The following is a 20,920-nucleotide window of genomic DNA, read 5'->3' on the forward strand; positions in this document are numbered from 1 at the left end:
CTGGACTGTTTCCTGATCATGCTGGGGACCTGGGAATTTTCAGGAAGCAAAGACTTTTTGGCTGTGGCGGAAGCAGGGGAGGCCAAGCTACTGAGTTTTTGTTGGCCTAAAATCTTGAGGAGGTCAGGAAGAGAGGAAGTCATGACTGGGACTTCACTCTCCTTACCTAATTTAATCGCCTGGGAGTCGGACAAGTACGGTCACCGCCCAGGTTTTTCCTCTGTCTCCCGGACCTTTCACTCTTTGTGACATCTTCCCTTGTCCTTTGTGTTCTCCAAAACAGGGCCACACTGGCATGCCATCTGTGACCAGGCCGCTGGCTGGACCACGTGGAAGAGGGGGCAAAGAGCAAGATCTGACCCTGCTCTGTACTCAGCAACAACCCGTAGCACCTGCCCATCGTACCCCACGGCCTTAGGTGCGCTGCAGTGATGCACACCCCCACACTGCCCTGCCGCTCCTTGAAGAGCTGGCTGACTTTCTGGTTCCCACACTTGGACCAGGCTCTCAGACCTCATCAGCAGCTCCAGGCCCAGCTTAGACCGGGTAGAAGAGACTGCCCCGAAGACCATTCATTTTCCCAGAACAGCCTGTGTTCTAACCACACAGCAGGCAACTCCTCAGATTTGAAGACCCAGGTCAGATGACCTCCCTCTGCCTCCCCACTGGCTCAACTTTAAAGCCTTTAAGAGGTGGTTAGCAGTTCAAGGTCAGCCTTGGGTATCTTCCTCCGGCATCGTAAACCTTGCTTTCTCAGACAGGGTCTCTCACTTGACCTGGAACTCGGAAGGTAATATAGAGAGGTACAAGCTTCAGGGCCCCACTTGTCTCTGGCTCCCAGGCACTGAGATGAACCATCGGGTACAGCTTTTTAACATAGGTCCTAGGATAATCCAGGTCCTCGTGTTTGCAAGGCATGCACTTTACTGACTGAGCCATCTCCCCAGGCTTGTGTGCTTTAAGCGGACCACACCTTTATCCCTTCTGCCACAGCAGCACGAGAACGTGACCTGATAAGTCACAGCAAGAAAAAGAAGTCCATAAAAACTTCTAAGCACTTTTCGATTCCAAAAGCTAGCTGTTAATTTAGATAAGCTTTACTACTTCGACCTGTGGCCGTGGGACATTTAAAAGTGTGAGCTGTATTTGGCTTTCTGTCCGGAGATGCTTGTCTATGACCCCGACAATGTATTTCAATGCATTTGTGGTTAGTTATGATTCTAATTAAAGCGGAGCCTCTTACTTGAAGCAATAAATATTTAGCCTCAGCAACCAAAACATAAACAGAACCATGATTCATAAATTTGCTTTCTTGTTCTTCCCTCCCTGGCCTCGGAAGTGAAGTGACATTCCGTGGTGTATCACGGCAGGGGCAAGCCGACCAACACTCCCCGCTGCCTACGCCTAGGGATCGCAAGCAGGCTTTCTTGGAAAAGAGCTCCGTGGTGGCCATGTCTCACTGAGTCAGGAGGGCAAGCAGCTCAGCGAGAGGTGTGCCCACCCCTGCACACGATAGCATTGCCAGACAAGAGCTCGGGCAAACTTGGATTCCTGAGCCAGTGAGATGGCTCAGAGGTCAGGGATGCTTGCCCACACTCCTGACGACCTGAGTTCTATCCCTGCGACCCACACGGTGGAAGGAAGGAAAGAACCAACTCCTGAAGGTCGTCTTCTGACTTCCAACACACACGCTGTGTCAGTTCAAAGGATTTTCACACAGAAGCTCAAGAGCTAGCTCGGTGGCTAAGGGCGATGGTAGCCAAGTCTAATGCAGTCAATCCCCAGGATTCATATGGCAGGAGGAGAGCACTGCCTCCTGCAAGTTATCATGTGACTTCCACCTGTGCACCTAGTACTACAGAGGCACACACATACTCAAAATATAAAAGATTTTTTTTTCAAACATTTCAATTCCTGGGTTCTTCCTCCAGAAGATGAGGTTGATGATTCTAATGCCAGCGATGATCTAAGAACCAGAATTTGAGAAGTATGAACTGAGGGGTGAGGACACCTTTAGAACCGGACAAAGCCAAGTCCAATTAGGGGTAGGGCGACTCCAGAGCTACTCCTTTAACCAGACAGTCTTGGGCAGAATTCATGAGCTCCCTTGATCTCCATCTCTCAGCCACAAAGTAGAAAATGACTACACTTCCCTCACAGGGCTGCAAGAACACTTATATAAGATCACGGATATAAAGTCCCGAGCAAGGCACTTTGGCACAGCACCTGCCACCGGTGTGGGCAAAGAAAAACTCAAGATCCCTACAGATGGAAACCCTCGTCAGGGGTCCCGCCTGGTGGCTGGCACACGAATGTAGCAGCCCTCGGAGGGGCTGGGATATCTAACATTCTCCTTCTTAAATAATCTGGAGCAGCATGGACAAGGTCAGCTTGCCAGATCTCTGCCTGTGGCTGACAGGTGCCACTGTGTATCCCTTTATCTGGCTTGCTTGTCCGAAACTGGCATTTCCGTGTGCAATTCCTGGAAAAGCGCACTGAAGGACATCCTATACAACCTTCCAGAAAAGCGAGCTTCCTTCCTAAATATAAATACTTATCCTTGGCCTAGGATACCCATAGAATACTAGTTTCCTAAAAGCAGAGAGAAGCCAGGCTTCAGTGGGACCCAGAACTGTGGCCGGACTGAGGTGGTTTGAAGCATGACAACAGGAATATTCAACCACGCCAGTGTCCAAAGGCTGGGGAAAGACAAGCTTCAGCTTCCACAGGGTTCCTACCAAAAGCCCTACCCTGACCGGACCCAGCAGCTAACATTCCTTGTCCCAACTCTACCAGCTCACACACACAGTATCTCTGACCTTTCCCCCACCTTCTCTTTAATCCCACACTGGAGAGGGGGCCCAGGCTGCAGAGAGATCTGTGTCCCAGTGGGAGGGTTACGCAACAGCCTGATAGGGTCAGATTACAGACAAGCAAGGTCTCTTAGAAGTGCAGATGATGCCAAGTTAGCAGAATGTTTTCTCATCACCAAGGGAGAGGAAGGAACACTTCTGTTCTTCAAATAAAACAAGGGAAGATTTTCCAGACAGAGGAGCAGTCAGATGGGGGGGGGGGGGGGGGGACACCAAGGTGTAGATTCTGACGCTGGTGCGAGCCAGGTCCAGAGTCAGGAAGGAGATGTGATAGGCTGGCAGTCAGGATTCTTGCACAGGCAGGTGCGGGAGTCTGGGAACTTGCAGTAAGGTAAGCCTGATTTGTATCCGCACACACACACACACACACACACACACACACACACACCCCTGTTCAGTTTCCCCTCATCCCAAGATGGCAGGAACCACGCCAAGTAGAGCATCCTCACTCTAGCACAGGGTAAAAAGATGACTCCAGGAGACACTGCCTCATCTCATTAGCTGAGCTGGCCAGACTAGCCAAGAGAGGAAAGGGAAGATGAGGAGGGGGCCCTGGGAACGGGGGAAGAGAGCACGTGGCTTGACATAGCAAGCTGGCTCGGGGAGAAGGAAGCAGGCCTCCCAGGACTGTTTGTCCTACTCCGTCGCGAAAACATTGTCTTTTCTCTATTATGGGCTCTTGAGAATGGCCTTACAGGTCTGTGTGGGTTTCCTAGGAAACCTAGATCAGGAGGAACAGGTGGTCCAAAGAGACTCAACCCTCATCACTCACAGACCTAACTCCCTTCCAGCTGCAGGAAGGCTTACGCCTGGCTTCCTAGAGTCAGTTCCCTGCAGCGTTCCAGGAAGCGAGGAAGAGGAAGCTGTGGAATCCTGTACAGAAAGCCCAGAGGAGTGTGGGGGAGGGAGTGGTCAGTTTTACAGAGTTTCCCAACAAAATTTACTTTGAGACCTCTGGAAACAAGAGAGTGGCACTCAGCCACCACCCCACCACCAGCTCAAGTTTTATGCCCGGGGATACCGCAGCAAGTCACCAAAGTTATCAGAAAGTCTTGCCCAAAGTAGCATTAACAGCCCCAACCCTGAGCAATTTCCCAAGACAAGAGCTCAGGACACTCAGAGGTCAGCCATGGGTTGTCTGTCTGGCACTTTTGTAAGAAAGTCCTTCCCAGGCCTTGTTCCAGTCTAAACCTAGTTCTCCCTTTGGAGAAGGATGCCCAGGTTGCTTCTGCTATGAATAAAGAAACAGAGTCTCACGGGGGTTAGTGGTAGAAGTCACACGCTCCAGGGTGGGTGTCTGTTAAATGACTCCTTGTGACCCTGCTCATCCTGCAATGAAGAGGGTTTATCACCTTCCAACACAGAAGAACTAAGTTTCCAGCCCCTATTACGTAGCTGAGTTGCGATTCAAGCCCAAGCGAGTTTCCAAGACCATAGGCCTCTTTATCTCCCCACCCCTCCTCCCACTGATGCAGAACAATTCAGATGGTCACGGGGTCGGGGTGGGGGCTAATGGTGATGTTTACCTTGACAACCACGGAGTTCAGAGAAACAACACAGGATTTTCCAGACAGTTAAGCAATGATCAGGTTTTGAAAGGTGGGGGCAGCTACAATCACGTGCACCGTGTGGTATAAGCCCAGATCATCTGACCCTCGCCCATCACCAGCTGACCTGGGGCAAAGCCTCCCCGTCCTACTAGGAAGTGAGTAGGAGTGCAGGCTTCAAGTTCTCTTCTAACTCTGGGATTCTTTGAATGTTGAAGATCCTAAGTCTGCTCCTCTTGTGAATGATGCTTGGCTTACTGGATAGGCTAGCACGTGCCTGTGATCTCAGCAGTCGCGGGGCTAAAAGCAGGAGGAGCCTGAGGGTTCAAGGTCAGCTGGGGTTCACAGAAAACACACACACAGAGGAGGAGTACACACTTGCTGCTAGGAACCATCTTCTTGTAAGTCACACCGGGAACCAAGGCATTTTTTTCATGTTGTGGTTGTTATTTGTTTTGGCACGAATAACACAGTCTGCCTACATAGCCCAGGCTGACTCTGAACTCACTATGGAGCCCAGCTTGGTCTCCACCTGGTGGCAATCCTTCTGCCTCAGTCTCCTGAGTACTGAAATTAAAAACCATTGCACCACCATGCCCAACTCGGGGAACCACAGGTCCAGAGAAAGAAGCAACAGACTTGGGTATCATAGACAACAATATTCTAGGCTGATGGTTCTCCAAGTGACCAGTGATATCAGCAATGTCCTGGGGTACCACAAGAATGCAAAGCCACAGTCAGCAATTGACGACCTCTTGAGTAGAAACTTCCTTTCAGCAAGATCCCCATAGGCTCTTGTTGTGTCTACACAACCCAGCCTGAGAAGTAGTACTATAGACCATGATTCCTTCAGCTCAGAGGTCTTGTTTGTCTTTGTATCCCTGGAAAACAAGTACTGCTCCTGGCATACAATAGATGCTCAACGAATAGGAAGAACAGGAAACAGCAGGTACTCGACAAGTGCTCAGAAAAGGAAGGAAGGGCAGGACTGGGCTTGTTTTTAGTGTTGTTTTGAGACAGTGTCTCACCTAGCCCAGCCGGCCTAGAACTTACTATATAGACAAGGGTGAGCATGATCTTCGGATCCCCCTGCCTCCACTTCTGAGTGCTGAGACTACAGGCATCTGCCACCACACTTGGTTCATGTGATGCTGGGGACTGAAGAAAGGACCAAGCTACACGCTAGGTAAGCATCCTACTGACCAAACTACACACTGGACAAGCACCCTACTGACTGAGCTACACACTAGGCAAGCAACCTACTGACTGAGCTACACTCTAGGCGAGCACCTTATTGACCAAGCTACACGCTAGGCAAGCACCCTACTGACTGAGCTACATGCTAGGTGAGCACCCTATTGACTGAGCTACATCCCCACTCCAGTTTCTACAGGTTTAATATTTTTAATGCTGTATGTCAAACTCACATGTGCTGAGCAAGCAATCTACCACTGAGCTAAACCTTCAATCCCTCTTTGACATCTTTATGAAACAACAGTTTGCCATGGGAGGGAGGGATGGGAATCACATGTAAACTCCCTTTTAAACCCAGTAGTTTTGTTACCTCATTCAAGATTTTTCTAAGTCATAAGCTTACTTTTATATAATGAAGCTATACTTTGGAGAGCACATAGTTACCTAAAATACATGCACAGACATTGCATATGATTTTATAGCTTGTTTCATTCGCTGAGAAATATTTCCTGTAAGTATTTCCAAGCCAGCAAATGCCCATCAGTCCACGGACTCTTTGGTGTCCCTCTAAATGGTTAACTCCTTCAAACACGCCCCTCAACTGAGTACTTGAAGTGTATCTGGCTAGCTCTTTAACCTTCTGTGACAAGCATCATGTATACATGCTGTTCCCTTGGCTAATTAGCTCCCCAAAACAAACGCTTCCAGGAGGAGGCTGTGCATCAAAAGGCACAAGGAACTTTGCAAACCTTTCCCCACATACCTGTCCCCAGTGTGGCTGCTCCCTCAGAACCTAAGATCCTTCCTTGCTGAGAACTTTTCCAGAGCAGATGGGAACTGAGCTCCAGGCTCAAGTGTGTTTACACAGAGCCAGCAACGGCTGTAGGGGGCCATTGGGTATGATTGGGTATGCGGGATAGCACCAACTTTGACTACATTGGCCAGCCTGATGTCTTCTCACCAACTGCGTGACCTTGGGGCAAGTGACTCAATTCCTTTGGGGTTCTTCTATAAAAGACGCCATTGCTAGTTACCTTTCACTATCCCGAGGTTTAGAGACGACAGATATAATAGCCTTGCAGAGGACCAGGTATAGCGGCACACACATTTAAAGCACCTTTCCAGAAGCAGAGGCAGGAGAATCTCGGTGAATTTGAGGCCTTCCAGGGCTACATAGTGAGTTCTAAGCCAGCCAGGGCTACAGTGTGAGACCCTGTCAAACAAAACAACAGCAACGACAAACCCCAGCTTTACAGAGCTGTATGCTAAGAATTTCTTGAATGGATGATGTGAAGGGTGGGGAAGAGAAGAGAATGGACAGAGGAAGAAAACACAGGCAACAGAATGAATGAAGGCAAATCATATTGACTGGACAGTTTATGGACTAGTTTGTCAGGATGAAGGCTGGTCCTTTTAGGGACGGAAAGAGATGGCCCATAATGAACACACAGTTTCTCTCCATCCCAATGTGTTTCTTCTCTAAGAGTTGGTGACTGGTGAGCCACTATGTCCCTGGTTCATAACAGTGTCCTGAAGGCCAGGACACAAGTCAGTTGTCCCCAAGACAAAACCCCACACCCAGCCAGCACTCAGCTTCCCAAGAGAGACATGACCCCACTGAATGGGTTTCTCTAATACCTTGATGGGTTTGCCACAGTCCAAAGAAGGGACCCACGCTGCCTGCCAGCTCACACTTCTGAGCCCATGGGCCATTGTCTCCTAGAAATCAGAAAAAGGAACAGGAGATGGTCAGTAGGTCTCTGGGGACACGTTTTCTGAACCCCTCTCTGGTCAGAACCCTGTGCACAGCAGGGATCAGACAGAAAGACAAACATGATCACTCAGACAGAAGAGCAAACTTGATCGCTGTATTTGAAATGTTTCTTGTAGGCATGGATGTCAGTGTATGGCTACCCCTACCCTGCATAGCCACGGACCCACTTCCTATGCTTCCTAAGTGTGGGGCTTTCATATTGCCACCCAGCTACAACTGCCTCAGTGATCCCATCTCTACGAGGCTCTAAAAGAAAGGAGGGCTTGTTCTGACCCAATGAGCTCTATCCTTAACCTCTGCTCCCACACCCCACTTTGGTGGGGTTAGCAATCCATTACCACTGTCATTAGTATCAGCCCAACCACTGTCCTTGGTGCACCTAGAACTCCACACACGTAGCGTTCTTGATGTACCTAGAACTGCACTTACGCATATCACTAAGCATCCTTGATGTACCTAGAGCTCCATATACAACATCTTTCAACCTTACAATATACAGTGGAGTCGATTCAATTCTCCCATTAGTATATATTAAAAACCAGGTTTTAATTTGATCCAAAGCAACTACTACTCTTCTACATAGAGACCTGAGACATAAAATATCTGTGTAACAACCTCCCATATGCATACACTTTTGGATTTTTCTGAGACACAATCTTGTTGTATACACCCCAGACTATGCTCAAATTCACTCTACAGCCCACCCTGGACTTGAGCTGGAGATCTTCTTGCCTTTAGACTCTAAAGTGCTAGAATTCTATAAAGAGCTGTGCATTGGCACGCCTGGCTATGTGTGAGCCCTTTAAAGGGATTGTTAACTCAGTTCTGGAGCCTGACTAAAGATATGACTGGCAGTAACCACTCTCATTGGGACCACAGAGGAGATGGCCAAGGGCTATACAAGCTCACAATGTGAAATAGCTCTAACAAGTACGAATAGTCTACAGGCCTACTCAACATCTATGGGGCCAGCAAAGCACATGCTCCATCAGTACAAATCCTTTTCCATGACTCAATCATGGAGAACCCAATAGACAACATATTCAGCATTTAGACAATCATCAGGGCTCCAAGTTCACAGCGAGCCCCTCCCTGTTAAAGATATCACATGACTGGACTCTGCTCTCCATGGAACCTGTGCAGTTATCCACTAGATTCCAGCCAGTTCAGGTAGCATTTCTATTTTACCTGTAAACCAGAGGAGCGTGTTTTCTTTTGCTACGTGGTCAACTTTGTCCTTGATCTGCCCTACCAGACTGTCCATCTCCCGGAGACTTGCATGGTACGCCCTTTGGCTCCATGGGTTTTCCGATGGGGGAGTCACGGACAAAGGCACATGCATGTGGGCCAGGCCCACATAGAGCAGGAAGGGTCTTCCATGGGTGCTGGAAAAAAATGGGAAACCTCAGAGGCTCTGCAGGAGGCTTCTCTTGTCTAGGGTCTCAACAGTTCCTTTTGATCTCAGAGAAAACACACCACCACCCCACCACAGGACCTGTCCTGCAGGTTTAAGCATAATGCATTTGTCTACAGTCTTCTAGGCAAAGTGGAAGTCATCTGGCTAGCTGATTGGAAAAGTACTGTACCATAACATTCTGTGATAGCAAGAGCTATTACACAGGACTGTTGCCTAAGTCCATCCCCAGGGTAAACTTCCATTGTCCCTTTTGGGCAATGAATCAGAAACATGGAGGAATTTAAGGACTTCCTTCAGGTTGTACAGCTGGTAATAGACAAAGTGAATTTCAACTCATCTGCCAGAAGCAAACCTGCACTCTTTGCTGCTCTTCAGAATCCAAGCATCCAGACCACTGTGTTAATTCTGGTGGCCCTCAACCTTTCTAATGCCTTTAATACAGTCCCTCATGTTGTGGTGACCCCCAACCATAGAATTATTTCATTGCTACTTCATAACTTTCATTTTGTTGTTGTTATAAAATTGTAACATAAATATGTGATATCCAGGATATCTAATATGTAAAAGGGTCATTTGACCCCCCCAAAAGGGGTCATGACCTATATGTTGAGAACCACTGTTCTAGAAGATATAACCACAAGGAATCCCTTGATATGTATGACCATGGGGGACATTTAGATCAAGGCTCTGTTCTATACTGAACCTGGATAATTTGTGTTGAAAAGCTTGAGGTACCTGGGGTGGCCTCCTAGCCAAGACTCCATGGTCTCATGGGGGCAGGCCTACCTACTTAGAAAATTGAGGTAGGAAGGTCACAAGTTCAAGGCCTGATTGAGCTACAAGGTGAATTTAAGACCAGCCTAGGAAACTTAGTGAGCCCTTGTCTAAAAATGAAAAAGAAAAAAATGGCCTGGGGATGTACTTAGGGGTAGTTTGTTTGCTTGATATACAAGGCCTGAAGTTAAACCTCCATTACCGTTACCCTACCCCATCTGACCCTGATGCCCTCTTCTGGCTTCCTCTGGTACTGCACATGCATGGTGCACATACATACATGCAGGCAAACACTCATATATACAATAAATTTTTTTTTTAAAAAAAAGCTGTTTGAGCCAGGTGGTGGTGGCACACACCTTTAGTCAGAGGTGTGCAGAGGCAGGTGATTCTTGAGCTTGAGGCCAGCCTGGTCTACAGAGTGAGTTCCAGGAGAGCCGAGGCTACAAAGAGAACCCCTATCTCAAAAAAACAAAAGGAAAGGAAAAGAAAAAGAAAAAGGGTTGTTCGAGTTGCTGACTTGAGGGTTATTTTTCTTTTTTAAATCACTTGATGGATTTTGGCTTACCATCAGGACAGACTTCCCAATCATTTCTAAAATGGTGTTAAATATACTTTTCCCACTTTGTACTACATATTTGTATGAAGTGGTATTTTCAACAAGATTATAGGACTGTAACATCAATGAACTCTGAAGAGGTTCTATGCCATAGAGGATTTAAATCTTCATGTAAAAATAAACAAACACAGCTCATCTTTAATGAATGGTAAAAATTACATGTATGCCACAGAATTGCTTAGAAATAATCTTTCTGTGACTTATTATCAGGATATGTTTGGCTTATGGACCTATGTTAAATACCTATATAGCTGGGATGTTGTAAGATTTTCCTGGGGTGGTGCTGGAGAGGTGGCTCAGTGGGTAAGAATAGTTAGCTCTCCTACAGAGGGCCCAGGTTCAGTCCCTAGCACCCACATTGGGCATCTCACATCTGCAGGTAACTCTCTCTCGGTCCATGGCATCAACAGCTATTCTAATAGGCTTCCTACTCCCCGGTGATCTGTTTCAGAGTCCTCTAATTTAAAACCTAACAGTGGTGCACATGTGTAAGCCAGCACTCAATGGCTGAAGGCAGGAAGACCAGAACTGCAATGTCATGCTCGACTACATAGCAAGTTCAAGGCTAGCATATGATATAAGACCCTGACTCAAAAATTAAATAGACAGATGATACATACATGAATAGGTAGAAGATAGGTAGATAAATAGATAGATAGACAGATAGATAATAGATAGATAGATAATAGATAGATAGATACATGGATAAATAGATCATAGATAGATAGATAATAGATACATGGATAGATAAATAGATCATAGATATAGATAGATAGATAGATAGATAGATAGATAGATAGATAGATAGATAAGAGGATCACATGAGACCTGAGGAACAGGTAGCTACTGCAAGGCAGGGGCATCACTGGGGAAATTAGCTCTGACTGCTTACAGATTGTTAGCTCATTAATTTAAAGATCCATTATTCACACGAGCATCCATATAGGAAAAGGAATAGGGATGGCCATGGGTGAAAATAGGTCTTCGAACTGAATCTAGAAATCTGTCTGTTTGTGCTGGGTGGCATCTGGGATGAGAAGGAAGATGCCATCTCTCCAGCCCCCAGCCTGCTTTCCCACAGCACCCAGGCCCACCAGGCAGCGGTGGTCCCATCCACAATGGCCTGGGTTCTCCGCCATCAATCACTAATTAAGAAAATGCCCTCCAGGCTTGTCTACGGCCTGATCTTGCAGAGGAATTTTCTTAATTGAGGCTCCCTCCTCTCAGATGATTTTAGCTTGTGTCAAGTTGACATAAAATTATCCATCACAGATGTGAGCAAATCCAGGGGGCTTTATCTGTTTCAGTGAGAAAGTCATGGCTGAATCGGCAAGTCAAATCTTAAAGAAACCTGCATGCCCTATGATTAACCCTTCTGTGAAGTTAAAAAGTCAATGAACTCAACACCTCTCATTTTGAAAAATTGGTCAACTCTTATTTTCTTTGTTTGCTATGGAGAAAACATTAATTGATTTGTCTCTTAATGAGTCCCTTAACTGATGGGTGCCAGGCTCCACCACCCCTGCAGAGCAAGAATTACATAGTCCCCAGCCCCAGCCAGCTGCCATCCCTCCTGTCAGAAGGCTAAAACTGTAAAACAACAGGAAACGGCCCTCACCAACCATGAACTATTTGCCTGTCGCAGGGCAAAGGGAACGAGGGCCATTTCACAGCTGCGGGAAGCTGAGAGATGCTCAACCTTCCAGATCAGAAGGTTCCACCTATACCAGCACACTGAGACCTCTGACAGTGTTTCTCAGAGAAGTCTGGGGACTCATTCAGATAGAACCCCTAGCCTCCTGGGATGCTACTCTGAAATCTGGGCTTGAAGTTACAGCCTGTGTTATGAAGAGCACACACAGAAGACTGAAACGACCTCACTGCTACTTCTGCCCTCCTTGATGCTGTCTCCAGGAAAGCCCAACACGGCTGAGCAAGGACTGCAGGATCCCGCACGGTCACGAGTTGGTCTGCTTAGCCATCCACAGATGAAGCCATTTTAAGTCTGCATGATCAGGCTTGTCTCTTCCAGAAACTGGGAATATCTGATACCGGAGGCTCACGTTCCAGGCTCACCCATCATCAATGGCTGGAGCTAAGTAGCTACTGTTTATAAGAGATGGGGTTTGTTTGCCCCGTGCTCAGCCTGCTTTCTTTAAATTCTGTATTATGCATATGGGTGCTTTACCTGCATGTATGTCCCTGCACCACATACATGCAGTGCCCTTGGAAGCCAGAAGAATAAGATCTCCTGGGACAGGAGCTACAGGTGCTGGTGAGATAGCATGTGGGTGTTGGGAATTGAACCTGGATCCTCTGGAAGGGCGGCCAGTATTCTTAACCACTGAGCTAACTCTTCAGACCTGCTTTGTGGGCCCTATAGATGTGCCTATTCGGAACCCTGGATAACAAGCCCCAAACATACCTTAAGCCTAGTCTCTAGAAATGGAGAACTTTACCTTCCACAGCAAAGGGGACTTTACAGGTATAACTATGATAAAGATCTTGAGATGAGATCATCTTGACACTTCCTGGTTAATTTTTTTTTTGGCAAGCCATGAATTCTGCCTCCTGAATTCCTGAGTGCTGAACTGTGTTACCACATCTGGTTCCTGATTGACTATTAATCGCTAGTGTCTTTTTAAAAAGGCTGGGTATGGTGGCACATTCCAGCATTTGGGAGATCAGAAATTCAAGGACATTCTCAGCTGCACAGCAAGTTAGAGGCCAGCCCTGGCTACGGGAAACTGTCTAAAAGAGGAAGGGTAGGAGCGTTTGACTACTGTAGAAATAACAAAGGGATCAACAGAAGTAGAGATTAGAATGATATCGCCATAAACCAAGGAAAGCCAGCAGCCATTAGAAGCTAAAAGAAAGTCAGGCAGTGATGGCGCACGCCTTTAGTCCCAGCACTCAGGTGGCAGAGGCAGGCGGATCTGTGAGCTCAAGGACAGCCTGGTCTATAGAATGAGTTCCAGGACAGCCAGGGCTTCACCGAGAAACCCCATCTCAAAAATCAAGAGACTCCAAAAAGAATGAGCCCTGTTCACACTTTGATGCTAACCCTCTAAGACTGGCTTCAAACATCTTTCATCCAGACCTGAGGGGAACTTCCTATGGTTACAGTTGGTCTTAGCCACCACTTTGGTGGTCATTTGTTGTAGCAGCAAAAAGGAACTCATACTGCCTGCTAGCAAATGAATTCAACAAATACCCTGAGTAAGTACCCTGAATGTAGTGGCTAGGCCCTACCCTCCAGGAACTTACACTCTAGTAGGAGAAGAAGAAAAAATGCCCACAACCATTGTGCTAAGCAAGCCAGGACAGTCAAAGACCACAGGGAGGCTGAGTACATACTTGAGGGGCTTCTAACCCAGGACCAGAGAGTTCATTAGGAACACTCACATTGCTAGAATATAGGAGACACACATGCGCATGTGTGCCTGTTGAAGCATGGAACCCTGCCTTGGCCTTGACAGGCCCAGAGTGGGAGGACTTGGCGCGTGTGGGAGAGGGGAGAGAGCAGAGCCCTTGGCCTTACCTTGCCTGCTCAATGAACTCCACTGCCTTTTCCGCATACTTGCGTGCAAGGCCACTCAGGTTCACAGGCTGCTCCACGATGTCGAGGTTTTCATAGAGAGGAAGGGCCACATCTGTGTAACAGTCCCTCTCGGGGCTCCTGTGTGGGAAACACAGAGAGGGGGGCACTCATTTCCACACCCTAAACAATCACAGAAAGCTTCCCTGCAGCGTTACGCATAGATAAAAACACTCAACAGCTGATCCCAAGGGACTGAAGAGCTCAGTCGTAGCTTTTCCCTTCCCTTTGAATAGATGTCTACGCTCCTTGGATGAGCCCACCACCCTGTAAAACTTGACGAGATGCTTATGAGCCTGGGACATTACAGTTCCCATTTTGCAGCGAGACACGCTGAGGTCTAAACAGGTTAATCCCGTAGCCCACCAGAACTGCTGCTGGCTTTCTCCACTGTCCACCCTCAGTGACCGTGTGTATGGTGGGCAACACTGGGTTCTGTGGGTACTGTCCTAAGTCGGTGACCAGGATTTCATGCGGGAGGTGGGGAATCTGATAATAGGGCAGAATATATAAGATGGCCTAGGGTGTTTTCAATTCTTGGCGTAGGTCCTAAGGCTGATGTGAATCTGACAGACTGCTGTCTCCTGGCTGCACAGCTCCCCTGACCACGGGCTTGAGTGAGCAATCTTTAGTCCTGGAGACTTAGACTTGTCCATCACGGTGTCACTGTGCCCCTTACAGGGGATGCCTGGATGACAAATGGCATCCCTCTGCCCTGCTCATCACCAAGAAGTAGGTGAAAGGACAAGAGTAATGGAGCGTCGCACATGTCCTCCCGAGGACAGTCGCAGAAGGGCTGGGGGCAATTTGAAACTCTACTACACCTCCATGCATGTAATACCAGCCGAAGAAGTCCAGAGGGTAACGTCAAACTGGGTAAATCATTGCCAAACGCATTTTTTAAAAAAAAAAAAAAAAAAAGATGGTTCAGCAGTTAAGAAGGCTGCTCTTACAGAGGACCCAAGTTCAGTTCCCAACACCCACATGAGGTGGCTCAAAACCACCTGTAATTCCAGCTCCAGGAGTCTGACACCTGCTTCTGGCCTCTGTGGGCCCCTGCTCCCAGGTGCACAAACCGACACACAGACGTACACACGTACACACACAAACATAAAAATAAAATAAATCTTTACAAAATTAAAAGGTTGTTATGATGTTGGCTTGCTTATTCTGTATTTTTGCTGGAATTTACAGGTTTTTTATTGTCTTGATTGAATTCCACTGCCATTTCAAGTCTCACCCAATAAGCCAAAGCTTTCAATTCTGCTTTATTATAATATAGATTAATGATGAGAGAAAGAATAAGGAGGGAGAAAGGGAGACATTGGTTGAGGTATCTCATGCCATTATAGGGCCACATATAATGGTTGCAGATGTGACCACCTAGGCCACACACAGCTGTGTAAGGTGGCACAGCACAACACAGCCTTTTACGCTGTCACCCGGGAGGGGGTCTGTTGCTTTATGTCTCATGTGTACCCAGGTGATGACATCCACAATGCTGGTCCAACAGCCACAGGAGTGAACCTGAAGGACATGGGCCCTCGACTTAAAGAGACGCAGACTGAAATCTGGATTCTTATCTCCTGCCATCTCTGGTGTGACCTGGGCAAGACAAATTGGTCCCGTGGATTACAGGTAAGGGTGGGGAGTACCCAGAATGGAACAACTTCTCAATTAAAAACCGTTATTATATTAACTATTATGTTATCTAATGAGTCAACTGAGACATTCTCCAAGCTGTTCAGACACCTGTGGCCTCAGGAATAACTACAGCACAGACTCTGAGACGGAGGGGCATGGGGACCGAGCTAATTTGTTCCTCAGTAAGGCTTAGTGACTCTCTCCTTCTCTCTCTCTCTTTCTGTGTGTGTGTGTGTGTCTACTTCTCTCTCCTTTCTGCCTGTCTCTTGCTGCCTATGTCTCCCTCTCTGTCTCTGTATCTCTTTTATCTCTTTCTCTCTCTCTCTGTGTCTCCCCCTCCATCTGTGTGTGCGTCTTTCTCTCTGTCTTCCCCATCTTTCTCTCTCTCTGTGTGTTGTCTTTCTCTCTCTCTTTCTGTCCCTGTCTCTCCATTTGTACCTTCCCCCATATCACAAGTCTGGGCCAGAGAAATAGGATGTAGTCTAGGAGTAAAGCCAGCAGGCAAAGGAGGGAGGCTCCACCTGTGTGAGATCTTGGCAGGCACAAGGCTCTCCCCAGGTGAGCTAAACGATTCCGAGATCCTGGAAAATTCCAACATAAAAAAAAAAAATACTGTAGTTCTCATCTTTGCACTGGGGCATAAATAAAAAACCTTTGCCCTGTATGTCTTTTTTATCTCGTGTGCTGCCTCAACTGTCCCCATCTATCTCATTTATTCTAGAACTCAAGTCTCCACTTCGACTTAAAGCCCACCATCATTGCATTGACCGTCAATGCATTGAACATTCTTACCTCCATAGGCCATCGCTCTGGGGACATGCTGGACAGGGAGGGTAGTTGTAGCCAGGGGTGTCAGTACAGCCCATGTCATGGCTGTATGGGATTCCAAAGTAATAATCAAAACCTAGAAGAGGGGCAATGAGTTAGCACCCCCACCCTCTGCTTCTCAGCATGCCTGCCCCTCTTACACTCACGACAAAATTCAATTTCCTGCGATTTAATATTGCAGCGCTCTAGCGGGTGTAATTAAAAGAGGATTTGATTAATATCCCTTTGAAGTATGCAAAGAAAATCACTTTGCCGGGTTCTGGCTGTAAGACTAGCTTTGTGGCATGTCTTGTGATGTGAGTTAACCCAGACGGGGAGGAAGTATCAGGAACCGCTGGTCATCTAGCATCCTCCACGGTCGTGATACATGCGGTTCAGTGCTTGGTTAGAAGAAGAGACAGAGCCGCTGCATGCCTGATAGCTCAAGGGATCAAAAGTCTGTCCTTGGGAAGCTTTCTCTGTGGGGCCGGTGAGATGCCTCAGCAGGTCAAGGTGCTTGCCGACAAACCTAAGGACGTAAGCTCCAATCACTGGAGCTAAATGATAGAAGGAGAGAGCTAAGTCCCAAGAGTCGTCTGTTGTGGAATATGTGTTTAACAATGTGAAGACGGGTTACATTTGTTTATGCCACACTGGTTTAACCATGCAAAGATGAGTTGCTCTGCCTGCCTAAAGCACCTGATTGGTCTAAAAAAAAAAGCTGGATGGCCAATAGCTAGGCAGTAAAGGGATAAGAGGGGCTGTAGGACAGAGAGAATAAGTAGGAGGAAAAAAAGAGAGAGGGGAAGAGAGAATGAGGAAGAAAGAGAGGGAGACACCCAGGGCCAGTCACCAGCCAGCCAGACACAGAGAAGGCCACATAGAATGAAAGAAAGGTAAAGAGCCCTGGGGTAAAACATAGATGAGAAGAAACAGGTTAATTTAAGCTCTAAGAGTCAGTGGGGCAAGCATAAGGTAAGGCTGAGCATTCGTCATGAATATGAAGTCTCCATGTCATGATTTGGGAGCTGGTTGGCAGTCCAAAAGAAAGCCTGTTATAGTTGTCCTCTGACCACCACATGCATGCCACAGCACACATGTGTGTATACACACACAAAATGAAAGTAAATACATAGTTTATAACAAAGAAAATAAGACAAAGAGTGTCTAAGCCAGCCAGGATTCTAACGGTTGGGAGGTAGATTGGAATGGAGGAAATACAATCCCACACCAGTTTCTCATGTGACTCATACCCTAGAACCCCAGCGGCTTTGCCTGGAACCGCCTGCTCTGTAGCTCTTACCAATGAAGCTAGACAGAAACTGCCCAGCATAGCTCTAGTGTAGTTTCCTATAAAACGGCCGCTCCTTACCACTTCCTGCTAGCCTCTTCCTCTTTCTTTCTCAAAGCCCAATCACAGCCTTCAGATTCTCGGCCAGCACGAAAGAAAAGGTTTTTCTCTTCGGTACTGCACTCCTTAAGTTGGAACATTGATCCCTCAGCTACCAGCATGTGGTTTATGTCCCAGTGAGCTTTAACTATCAACTGACAGAGCTTGGAGTGACCTGAGAAGTGGGGGGATCTCAACTCACGAACCTCCCAGATCCAACTGGCTTGTGAGCACATCACTGAGCCACTGCCTTGTTTGCTCATTGATGTCAGAAGACCCAGCCCACTGTGGGCAGCACCATTCCCTAGGCAAGGTCATTCCGGCTAACTAAACAAAGTTCCGAGAGCAAGACAGCAAGCAGCATTCCTCTGTAGTTTCTGCTTTAAGTTCCTGCTTTGACATCCTTCATTGGTGAACTATGACCTGGAAGTATAAGCCAAATAAACCCTTTCCTCCCATAGTTCCTTTTGGTCTTCGCATTTGTCCTAACAGCAGAAAGGAAACCAGTGGCTGATAATGTTACTAGTGCTGAAGAAAACCCAATAGTGCCATGTCAACCTCATTTGTACAAATAGATCTGAATACCTCATGGATAAAGAAATGGCAGAGCCATGTATTGCTGTCATCTTGTTGTCCAGATGAGTAAATATTTCAGGTTTTGTTGACAAGAAGTCTCTACGATGATTTCTGAACTCTATCACTATAGCACAAAACACCCTTGGCGATAGGCGTAACAAAGAAGACTGTTTCCAATAAAACTGCATTTACAGAAACAGGGTGTTGGATTTGGCCCATGCTGTATACCAACTCCTATTTTAGATATCAGCTGCCCTCAGACCCCAGAGTTAGGCAGAAGCCTCAGTGTTCCCGGGAGCCCTGGTCTCTAACTAAGAGTAGCAGGGGGAGCATGGATGATGGCAAAGTGTGATGTTTGATGTGATCTGTGATGGATTTGGAAGGGAAAACAGGGGTTTGTGGGAGCCAGGCAGAGCACAAAAGCAGGAGGGACAGAAGAGAGCAGCTAAGAGACCCCCATATGTCCAAGCAAGGAGGCTTCCAGCACTATTTGGTGCAAAGTCAGCAAATAGGTAGGAGATCTCTTTCTTCCCACTTCTGACTCCTGGGTCAGACTCACAATCCTTAAGGGACCCTCTTCTAAGAAGGGCACAGTCTCAGTATGCCTCTCTGCCGAGGACTCCAGGAACAGTGCTTAAGATACCACCAATGGATCTAATCCAACCCCTCACTCATAGAGCGAGACCTACTTTCTGGAATAAGGTTTTGTAGTGAACCGGCCTGGTGTTCCTTTCCTCTATCAGCCATTTTTTTTTTTAAAAAAAGGCACAGCTTCGTCTTCTGTCCTCTGTGCCCCTTTAAAAGAACCCTTCAGGCACAATGCAGCCCTATGTACAGTTAGGGACAGACACTGGGGCAAAGTGAGGGAGAAGCTTGCAAAAACAGACAGGGACTATCGCTAGAGGAAAAGGCCACCTGTTTGTGTACAAAGTGGTAGGTGAAGACAGACAGACAGACACATGTTGGGCCGAGGGCTGCATGTGCTGACATGGTAAATGGCTTGTAAGGGAAAGTCTGCAAGAAGGGCTAGGGAAAGGACAGAGGCAGAAATGACAAACTGGAAAGAACACCCGTATTTTGGCAAATCTGACATTCACAGAGTGTCACCGAGGGATTAGAGAATCCACTTTGACAGCCTGGTCTTGACCTTCTTCAAGGGTGACAGGTGTGAGGACAGCCGCAGGAGGAGGCCAGGAGGTGGCCAGGAGGCGGCCAGGAGGCAGCTTCCTCTATCTGGGTCCGTGACACATTCATGCTCCAGCAAACCACCAGACCATTTTGTTTTTACTTCTTTCTACCTGCGCTGTCAGGAATTCACAGAAAGTTCGCTAAGGTGCAAAGAACTGGGAGATGGAAGGAAATGGATGGTCTACAGTGGGCAGACAGACAAGGTAGGGGACCAGGGAAGGGTCTAGATGTGAGGATGGGGGCATTGGTACCCTGCATGTACCGATGGGACTTTTGAAGCAAAGATGTCCTAACATAGAATATCTCCAGGGATACAATGGCTTCAAATGCTCATACAGCTCTTTTACACAGGGATCCTTATTCTCTGGCTCCCAAGGAACAAACTCCAAAAGAATTCTTACCGCGGAAATTGGGGTGATAAGAACCATGGTGCCCAAGATGCCATTTGCCTGCCAAAAGAGAAAGAGAGAGACATTCAGATGGGGCTCTGCAGGAACATGTAGACTCTCCAAGAAGCTGATCACATACTCAGTTCCCATCAGTTTCACACTTGAGGGAGGACAGGAGAACCAGCCAGTGCTGTGTGCTCGCTGAGCTTTCTCTCTAGGACCCCAAGAGATCCTACAGGGACCGGATGACTCAGGAGCCTGTGGGAAAGACGAGCTGGGGATGGTCTTTCTTCCCAGCAGCCCAGTGATGCTGCCCAGCTGAGCCCCTTCCTTTGGGAGCATATGGCTTGTGGAGGATCCTGCAAAGATGAAGATAGATGCAGGTCCCCACCCTGCCTGGCTTTGGCATCTTCATCTCTGGGTAATGTTGTCAGCAGTGTGCAGAGGCCAGGGGAGAGGTCACTTCCCCCGATAGCTCCAGTGCTGAGACACCCGCCGGGCAGCAAATGAGAAACTCAGCCACCTGCAGATCCGGCTCCACCAACACACTGTTCTGCAAGGATAATTGGGAGACGCGGGGCAGAGCGCTGACGACGATGTGAGAACCTCTGATCTGCTCGTTTGCTCTGAGGACCGGATCCCAGGAAACCACTGCCAAGGCAAGCGGGCCAGCGATGTACAATCAATCCAAAGATCTAAACTGCAACAACCTTTGACAACAGAAAGGAGGGAAGCCAGCAAGAAGAAGAGAAGACATAGGGGTGTGACTAAGTAAACTATTTGATGTGGCCTTAGTAAAACCCAACCGGAATCAGTCCGTTATCCCCTTCCTGCAACTGCAAACTCTTCTGTTTACTCAGGACAGGGTCTTACTATGTAGCTCAGGCCAGCCTCAGATTCGGAATCTCTTCTCTCAGCCTCCTGAGAGCTAGGCCATATACCACCATGCCCAGCTCTATTCTGTGGATGTAAAAAACAAATTTGCTTTTGTTCTGTTTTCAAGACAGGGTTTTGGGGTTTGTTGTTGTTGTTGTTGTTGCTGCTGTTTGTTTGCTTGTTTTTGGTAGACTTGGTTGTCCTGGAACTAGCTCTGTAGACCAGGCTGGCCTTGAACTCACAATGATCTGCCT

The 20,920-nt window shown here is 47.5% G+C and overlaps 1 protein-coding gene across 4 annotated transcripts in view; it reads right to left on the minus strand.

Annotated features, from left to right (window-relative positions):
* Arsg (arylsulfatase G) overlaps nt 1-20,920 on the minus strand; it is a 127,212-nt gene that overhangs the window by 27,126 nt on the left and 79,166 nt on the right. For 3 of the 4 annotated variants that reach the window (XM_041635649.1, XM_041635650.1, XM_041635652.1), the window contains 5 exons: nt 19,803-19,850; nt 16,233-16,344; nt 13,740-13,877; nt 8,577-8,773; nt 7,253-7,333 (listed from right to left, as the gene is read on the minus strand). In XM_041635649.1, the coding sequence (XP_041491583.1) occupies nt 7,253-7,333; nt 8,577-8,773; nt 13,740-13,877; nt 16,233-16,344; nt 19,803-19,850 (576 nt within the window). The remainder of the gene's footprint in view (nt 1-7,252; nt 7,334-8,576; nt 8,774-13,739; nt 13,878-16,232; nt 16,345-19,802; nt 19,851-20,920) is intronic. The other variant, XM_041635651.1, reaches the window with a different exon arrangement.

The sequence above is a fragment of the Microtus oregoni genome, unplaced genomic scaffold, assembly GCF_018167655.1.
Source record: "Microtus oregoni isolate MIOR12 unplaced genomic scaffold, Mior012 000048F_ref0000485, whole genome shotgun sequence".
Taxonomy (NCBI): Eukaryota; Metazoa; Chordata; class Mammalia; order Rodentia; family Cricetidae; genus Microtus; species Microtus oregoni.